We start from the raw sequence: 9,515 nt of genomic DNA on the forward strand, positions 1-9,515 counted from the left end.
GTTACAATCTTATAAGATGCTATTACATGACTTGATCCCTTTTTGATTGATTGATTTGTGGGTTTTAACGTCCCAAAACTACGATATGATTATGAGAGACACACGCCGCAGTGGAGGGCTCCAGAATTTTCGCCTACCTGGGGTTCTTTAACGTGCACCCAAATCTGAGCACACGGGCCTACATTTCTGCCTCCATCGGAAATGCAGCCGTTGCAGTCAAGAGTCGATCCCGCAACCTGCGGGTCAGCAGTCGAGTACCTTAGCCACTAGACCACCGCGCCGGCGCGATCCCATTTTTTCCAGCTTTACAACGAGCACCTCTGCAGTTGTAATAGATGACCAATTTAGACGCTGAATTCTTAAGAATACGATCTGCTTCTTTGTATTGTCTCACAAACTAGAAATAACTCACGATATCGGTGTCTAACACCAAAACATTTGTTTCCGCAGTTGAACAATCAGATAGGATCGATGTCATGCAACAGGAATCTCCTGAGCAGGCCTACAACTGATTTTCCACTCTTATAACAAACTGTGCAACACATGGCACAAGAGAGCATATAGATCCACTAACAAATCGTTATGCTCAATTTCCAAAAAAATTCAAATCCACAAGAAGTTATAACATCAACTATTTGAGGGACCGTGCAACACTTCTTGAGCACACTCAGAAACTGCTGCCAATCAGTAGTCGAGGCTCCCAAGAACTCGCTAGCAAAATATTATAGCGCAGCATGCGGCCTGGAATAAATTCACAAAGTCGGCTAAAAATCAATTTCTCTCATCTCGACAAATGACCTAAAGAATCAATGGGCCATAGACTAAAGTTTCCCGCTATGGGTCGATCTGAGTGTGGTGCACACGCGAGCTACCCCGTCTGCTGCAAGAGGCCGCCACGTACCCACACGCATGCCATTGCACTGGAAAGTTGCATGTTTGAAGTACCAAACAAAAAGAAATGCTGTGCAAGGTCATAATGCATGTGTGATGTACCTTCTTCGCCAATGCCATGCCTCTCTATTTAGCTTCCAGCACTTCCCTAGGGTTGAGAGAAGACAGAAGGCAATTAGCGAAACAAATGTTTGCAACTGCGCTTGTACTAGATGAACTCTAAAAATTTTGGCGGCAGATTATTAATGAGACAATAAGCTCCTTTAGTGAATTCATTGCATGGCTACTAAGAAAACTGTTGCAGGGACAAAACCACAAATTCACTATAAGAAATATTCAAATACACTTGGTACAGTTTTTGAACATGCAAAATGTGACTATTTTTCAAAAGCGCACATGAATTAGTGGAACTGATAATAAACAGAACTGGCTGCTAACTAAAAAGTTTCAAAACAAAAAAGTCGCAGTTTTGAAACGAGGCCGAAACATTTAATGGGATAGCAATAAATCGGGATGTTATACAAAGAAGTCCAGGAGAGTTAGGAACGTGGTCGATTGTGCTTGTATTGTCGCTAATGCAGCAATCCTGATTGCTCACCTTAGTTATGGTACACAATTTTCTTCCCACTTGTCTATAATTCTTTTATTTGTATTATTTTTGTTTCTTGGACAAAATTTTCATTTTTTTCTTTCTTTCATTTTTCACATCTTATGTGCACATTTTCTACATTTGCCCCGCCGCGGTGGTCTAGTGCCTAAGGTACTCAGCTGCTGACTTGCAGGTCGCGGGATCGAATCCCGGCTGTATTTTCGATGGAGGTGAAAATGCTGTAGGCCCGTGTGCTCAGATTTGGGTGCACGTTAAAGAACCCCCAGGTAGTCGAAATTTCCGGAGCCCTCCACTACGGTATCTCTCATAATCATGTGGTGGTTTTGGAATGTTAAACTCCACATATCAATCAATCAAATCATTATTTTCTATTTTTATTCCATATCGCTGTGTGTCTTATTTGACTTTGCATTGCATTGCTTTTTATATTGTCATGTGATTACGGACAGCACTTCTGTCCACAGGAGCACTAGACATTGAGCTGAACTGGTCACCCGAAACACAAGCTCATCGTCTACTCTTCTGCTCACTCACATTGGCACATACACGTGTTGGCATAGCCCATGTTCTTCCCATGCCCATGCCAATACTATATATCTCCTTGTGCCTTTCATTTTAATGTATTATTTCATTTTTTATTTCATCTGTTCTGGCATGTTGCTGCTTGTTTTGTATAAGATTATTGTTACCACCTGCTAACCTTCTGCCAATTATTTTCAGTTCTCTTTTGTTGTAGTTTTTAACTGAAGTTCCCATTTTTCGTATTCATACTCTGGGACCCTCTTCTGTATACAAGTGTTATGTAATTGATGTTTGTGTAACTAATAAATTGAATCTGAAACCACAATATCTGAACAGGTGTTCCATTCGACTGGAGGCAAAGTTCAAGTTCAACTTCGAGAAATGTGACAAGCCACTAGTTTTCATGTCGAAGTACACTAACCTTGAAGTCTTCAGTGACTATCATCAGAACATCTTGCAGGTACACTGCAGGGAAGTTGTGCAGCAAGAAGCTCATAACGTCAGTCCGCAAAGTTCCTGGCGAGACGTACACTGTTGCGAAAATGAATCCATGTTTTGTTTTAACGACGTAAGCGTCACCACAACTAATCTGGGGCAGCGAGCCGAGTTTGTCCGTCTAAAGTGATAGCGGCGGCACGCATTTCGATGGGAACAATTCACAAGCACGAAAGAATCCACAGCTTCCTGAATAGTCCTGGACTTTATGCGAGTAATTTTCCTGTTGCTTCAGAGCGAAAGTGGAGCTAGAGACCCTTTGTAATGCCCCTTTCATTCAACCACATCTGCTTCAGTGATCCCAAACCACCACTGATCAAGCCACATGCCAATGTTTGGGGAAAGCTTGTATGGCTTGTCCAAACAAAGTACATGCTTTGTTCAAGAATGTTTTTTTTAAGTCCATTGACAGTAAGCCAGTGGTTAATGGTGTATATGCACAGCTCACTGTTAGTAAAATAGACAGTATGAGTGGCGTGGCCTAGTTGTTTAATGCAGCACGCTGACGCAAGGGCTCGCTGGTTCAAATCCCCAGTGGTTGCCTCTAAGTTTTTTTCTTCCAATTTATTTTTTTTTTTGTGCCTTTTCTATAAATACATATACATATGTGGGACATGATGGCGACGGCAAAAATCAGCCGAGAATATCCATATAATTCCTATCGCAACAAAACAATTACCATGCACATTCAACTAAAATAAATGCTGCATCGAGCATATGCGCTGTTGATGTTGTGAATGATTTTAACAACCATTTCACCAACATTGAAAATAATCAACACTCCATCACTTTCCCATTTGTAGCACTGTCCGCACTCTTTTTACTCAGTCACATCATTCAAAACAACTGGGGCGGGTTTACATTCCATTCACAGTTAAATGGGGCAGATTTACATTCCATTCACAGTTAAAAGGTTAAGCTAATCAGCTATAGCGATTCACCAGTTCATGCTAAGACCTTCAACAAAATGTTTGAAAAGAGCATATTTTTAACTTCCCTGAAAAATGGCAAAACAACATTCGTTTTGAGGTTAAGTAACCATGAATATATACCATGAATATACGTCTGTATGCATTCTTCCATTCTTCAGTAATCATAACGATTTTGTACAAATGCCTAATGTCCTGCTAAAAAATGTGACTTACTTTTTCATTATGAATTTGCCTTCGTTCCAGGTTTCTCAGCTGAACTGGTACTCATTAGTTTCACGAAGAAAATTAAACTAGTCACCGATATTTGGTGCAGCATCTGTCGATCTTGCTAAAGCTTTTGACACCGTTAATGACACATTCTTTTTTCATATGTTACGGTATTTCAGGTCCCACCTTGAGTCTAATAAAGGGTAGCTTAAAAAACAGTTTGCAGGTTGTCCAAGTCCCGGTATCACTAACCAAGGAGTGCCTCAAGAAAATATTCTGGACCATCTGCTTTTTCCACTGTTTATTTACAATTTCTCCCCACACTTCAGCATGGTGACTGTTTGTTATATGGGGATGATAAATCCATATGGTCATCTCACAAAAGAATCCCCGTACAGCTAGAAAAGCTGAATGTAGATTTTAATAATGGTAGTGACTGAAGTAGTATTAACTGCACATTGACCCGGCCGACCTGCACATTTCTAGGTTCACCATGACACTTACATGTAACACTGAGTTATGTAAAGATCTTGTTCTCTGTTTTTTTTTTTTTTTTAACTCTGATCAATGTATAAGACTTTGTTGCATAACACTGGGATGAAATGTGATAACTGTGTTTCTCTTACGCTGTTGCGAAATTCACCTATGTATCCATTGTTCACACCTGTATGGGCCTGTCTAGGCTCACAGTATCCTATAAATAAATTCAAATAAATAAAAACTACATTAGTGATATTTCATTCTTCATTACTAAAAAAAGGCAGGAAAGGGTCTAGCCTTGAAGAAGACAAGTCCGCTAGTTGAAACGTCGGCTCGACACAACTTATGTTTATGAATTTTTCATCTATTGTTAAAGGTGGCATTTGCAGTGTTCACAATCGGGGATATGGAAGTACCAGTTACTAACAGTGCCAGGTTTTTAAGTGTGACATTAGATGAGCACCTCAAATGTAACCATCACATTCATTCACTAATACAGATAGTTTCTCCATGTAACCATAAAATTATGAAATTATTTCAAGAGATAATAAGAAATTCTAAACTGCTATACCCAAATCTAATATCCTTGCACTAACAGAGCTACTGCTAAAACAAAACCTATCTCCTTTTATTTTTGAAGGAGCACTCATATGAAAATTCTGCACGTTGTTTTTTCTGCTTGCATAGGCAGCCAAAAACCCACTTATCCCGGCTGGAAAGCTTATTTGCTAAGGAGTGCAATGGTTAATTATTTGGAAATGTTTTTATGCCCCCCAGTTGCAGTGTGATAGCGCCAAGTGAGACAGGACCCACAGCAGTTCACATAGCTGGCTATGTGAGAACGAAAGAATGGCCAGCACGTGGGCACCGTGTAGACAACTCTATTCAATAAAGGCTCCATCGGAGACATAAATATGTGTGACCCCCTCCAAACACGCACTGCCAAAGCAAGGACATCAGCCTCTGTGCACCCATCACCCATGCAAGCTTGCCCCACCTGCCTCTCTCCGTTGAAAAGGTCCGCTATTAGAGAGCACTTGCAAGGATCGCGAACTCATAAGGCAGAGGGTGGTTGACTGTTTACAAGAAAACCAAAAGGTGCACTACATGGTGGTGGCACACACTTCAAAATTGATGTTAATAATGATAACTGTTGGGAGTTAACATCCCAAAACCACCATATGATTATGATATGCCGTAGTGGAGGGCTCCGGAAATTTCGACCACCCGGTGTTCTTTAAATGCCAACTCTGGCGATTTTCAGACCATGTCAGGATAATCGTGCTTTTATGTTGCTGAGACACTCTTGTCACACCCCCGATAGCTGAAATGCTCATCGAATTCGAAAATAATTTTTAATTACCGAAAAACCCCAATATCAAACCGAAACCCAACCAAGTGCGCTTCTACGTGTGACATAATCATTTGCCCAAACCTGCCTGATTGTGCATAATTCGTGCCAGATGGCATAACCTATCTACCCCATCGGCCACGCTCGACTAGTGAGTGAGCCACAGAATTGACAATTATTTGGCCCAGCAAAATGCGAAAAAAACTCGTGATAGGACTGACAGGTCTAGCCTGCTGGCTCGATCCCGGGCACCCTGGATGGCTAGGATTTGCTCTTCGAAGACAAGACTTCGCAGAAGCGTGTCTCTTTGCTGAACGTCGTGGCCAGAGGCCTGCACTCCCAGAACACGTGAGGCAAAGTAACAACCTAGCCACAAGCTATGCAAGAACTATTCGTGTAAACTTCCGGATAGGTGCTATTAAGGAATGCAGGATTAGGGTGAGAGTTGGTTTGCAGGAGTCTGAGCGTGACCACCTGCAGTCTACCTAGCTTGGAATGAGGTGGCGGGAAGAGCCCTCTCTCTAAATAAAAGAATTTCGTTATCTCATTATGCGTGCTAGGAGCATCCCTTTGTCCAGGACGAAAGTTCCCCAATACGCAGGCAGCACGGTCAATAAAGCCATGTGCAGCCTCATGAGCAGACTCGTTAAGGTTCAGAGGAACCCCCTCAATCGCTTCGATCGGCTAAAACGCTCACATTGTTATAGTCAATATATGGCGCATCGTGTGTGGCTCACAATGCAACACCACTTGCCACCTACCGCACGCTAACCAACGTAATTAAGGAAGTCGCACGCTCAACCAAGGAAGCACCGGCCAAACCTACACAATCCATAGCAGACAAGTAGATGCTGCAGTGGCACATCAGTTCCGTCCCTTCCACCAAGGAAAAAGCAACGTCACACGCACAATGTTGCCATTAATTCTGGCAAGCGAGGTAAGCATTTCGAGGCAAGCTACAAAATTCTTGTGAGAAGAGTCTGCGAAACTCTCAAGCTTGCAATTCGGCATGAATGGTGCTTACGTGCAAATGAACGTACCCAGTGAATTTCACTGAGATCCACTGACCTCAAAAAATCGCCAGAATTGGCCTTTACCGTGCACCTAAATCTACGCACACAGGCTTCAAGCATTTTCGCCTCCATCAAAAACACGGCCGCCGCGGCAGGGATATGATCCTGCAGGTCTGTAGCAGAGTCCCTTAGTCTTTAGACCACCGGGATGGGTGTTTAGGATTGATTTTAAATATCCCCTAAGCTATATTATCCATTGACAGTTCGTACACGATGTGCATATGTACAAACAAATCTATTGCACAAGAAATCTCGCATTCAAAATTTTGTGTCAGTGCTCTTTCAAGCTTAGACAGTGTGGCACCTTAATTGTGGCTTTCTCAAATTGACTTCTCATAAATGGGTCATTCTATGTCAACTCTACTGGTCTTGGCGTTCAACCATCTGGGCTTTGCTTGAAAAAAAATTCAGGTCTATCTACCTCAAGCAAGAAGTTCTCTTTCAAAATATTTTTTGCAAAGGGAACTTTTCGAAACCGCAAGCCCCTGGCGAATTTTTACGGAAAGCTCAAAGCCACGGCTTGTAAAATTCAGAAAAATCCATTCGTCCCGACGTAGATTAAGATGAATTTTCACCTTTAGAACAACGGTAGGCTTTTTACTTCAAATAAGTTTTATAAACTTTTACGCTTTCATGGATTTTTTATTCAGCCTCAAGTGCGGAGATGCTGGTCCATATTGGTGATGTTTTATAGAGAGACAACATTCAGCGAAATGTGATAGTTGGTATTAGTATACTGCGAAAATGTTTTACAGTAGACTAAACATAACTTTAGGCCTGCATAGTGTTGAAATGAAGTGTACAGGTGGCAACAATATTGTAAAATTTGGTCGTCAATTCAACATGAGGCAGTCCTAGTATAGATATGCTCCAATAGCAGATTTACTAGCAACTCTCATCGCCAAACCACTCGGAAAGTTTTATCAAATTACTCTTCGATTTAAGCAAGAAAAATAATATTGAATTTGTGTGTCACCACTATGTGTTTGCACATGTTTATACGTCGCAGTCCTAGCGGTAAGTACAAGCTGCACGAATGTGGGGATCATTTCGACAACATAATCTACTTGTCCGGGCTTATTTAAATTATTACCCTAAGTCAACACTGAATGCAGGACCTACTAGATAACTACATGCAGCTGTTCAGTGGTGGCCTGCACAGCATGCTTACGCAGCGCTGGGAAACGATACCAATTTGTGCGACACATTATTGTCTTTTCGGTTAATCTAGAAGAGGTAGGTGTTCTTTGTATATACCGTTATATCTTATGAAGTTCCCAGATGAATGACCACCTTCGTAGCTCAGTGGTAGAGCATGGGATGCTTTATTTGAAGGTGGCAGGTTCGGTCCCTGCCGGCAGCAAGTTGTCTTTTCATTCACTTTTCCTTCCCCACATAATGTTTTCAATACTTTCTTTGGCATGTTTGTCTCATTAACATCTTGCCCACCTTGCAACAGTTCATTCTACAGATATCACTGAAGAGCACAGTACTGTCCAACGACTGTGCAATATAAAAATTGGCACCTTATTCGGCGTCAAATATAACCACATCTACCTAGATCTGCATAAAAATCTCAGTGGCTTACATTATTCAAAAAACAAAAAATGTAGGTCATGCTTAGTGCTTGCTTTTAGCAGCAGCGATTTTTTTTCCCTCAATTCAACTAATTTACATTTTAAAGCATTGCATGAAGAATGGTGTGAAACCAGCAATTAAACGAACTTACTATTTCGCACTAGTTTCACTTAAATTTATCGACTTTTCCTTTTCTTTCGGAAATGAAAACAATGGATTCAAAGTCGCGTCTTGCAGGCTCGGTCGTTTCATTGGGCGCGATCGTAATGAAGCCAGGCGAACAACAAAATCCCTATTGCTAGCTTCGCGAACACATGGATTGTCGTCCAGTTACGAAGTACGCTTGGCATTGCATAACAATCAACATCACGAGTGATGTTATCGTAAATCATAAGGTAGGCGCGCTTTTCGAGAACTTAATTTGGGATAAAAGGGGCCGATGGGTCTCATGTCGAAACGCAGCGAGGTGTAAACGTTGGTTTGGGTTCCTCGCTTCCCACTTTGCATTTCTTCCGACACGTAAAAAAAAAAACACTTTTGAGAACATAACCCAAAATTTCGGAGCAGTCGAATGCAGGGAAGGGGCGTACAGCCGACCGTGGCAGCGGCAGGCTCACCAGATGCGCCGCAGTCTCCACACACGTCGGCAACCATTCGCAGCTTTCCTCGTGACATAGAACTCTCATGCGACACCACGGCAGGCGCCAAACCCACGAGGGTCACCGCGGAAAACACAACAACGTTGATTAAGCGCCCGCCTTTTTCAATGCAGGTAGAGAGCACGGCAAGGTTCTGTCAGAGAATGTGTTAGAGGGTGAAGTGTTGAGTGCCGTGACCGCGCGAGGCCGCCTGATGCCTTCTGCGTTGCCCACGGAGGAAGGAAAAAGTTGCGTTGCCCATAACGGCGGCGCTGCAGTCGAACAGTAAAACGTTCGGTTCAGTGAATTCAAGGTCGTGCAAAGTTGTGCAAGGTTGGTTGGTGCAGAAGCAGCGCGCAACGACAGATAAGTTTCTTTTCATTTCTTTGGGTTTGTGAACATCATTATTATTTTTCTCCTAATCAATAATTAGCGTTGCGAGTACCGTAAGTGTGGGACACGGGCAACGTTGTAGTGACGTTTACCACGTGAACGGGCTTGGCGGCTGTTTTGAAGAAGGTTGGGGCGCCTGGTTAGTTGTTAAAGAGCTAGAGCCGAACACGAAGGGGACCTAGTGAGAGGCTACTAGCGAAATTGAACACGTATGTGTGTGGCGTAGGCGGCAGCTTCAAACAGTTGTTGAGGTAAGAGAGTTAACGGAGGCAGCTGAATAGCGGCATCAGGGTTGAACGTAGGCCTGTCGGGCACTTGGTGCGATGGTCGGGCGAATGATGGCTA

The 9,515-nt window shown here is 42.6% G+C and overlaps 1 protein-coding gene across 6 annotated transcripts in view; it reads right to left on the reverse strand.

Annotated features, from left to right (window-relative positions):
• Git (ARF GTPase-activating protein GIT1) overlaps positions 1–9,009 on the reverse strand; it is a 293,327-nt gene extending 284,318 nt beyond the window's left edge. For 2 of the 6 annotated variants that reach the window (XM_037419552.2, XM_037419545.2), the window contains exon 1: positions 8,757–9,008. In XM_037419552.2, coding sequence (XP_037275449.2) covers positions 8,757–8,814 — 58 coding nt within the window. In that variant the 5' untranslated portion in view covers positions 8,815–9,008. Of the gene's footprint in view, positions 1–993; positions 1,040–2,444; positions 2,555–8,729 lie in introns of all 6 variants that reach the window. The other 4 variants (XM_037419564.2, XM_075891004.1, XR_012894547.1 and 1 more) reach the window with 4 other exon arrangements.
• Positions 9,010–9,515: the final 506 nt, after the last annotated feature.

This window comes from Rhipicephalus microplus, chromosome 3 (genome assembly GCF_043290135.1).
Source record: "Rhipicephalus microplus isolate Deutch F79 chromosome 3, USDA_Rmic, whole genome shotgun sequence".
In the NCBI taxonomy this organism is placed as follows: Eukaryota; Metazoa; Arthropoda; class Arachnida; order Ixodida; family Ixodidae; genus Rhipicephalus; species Rhipicephalus microplus.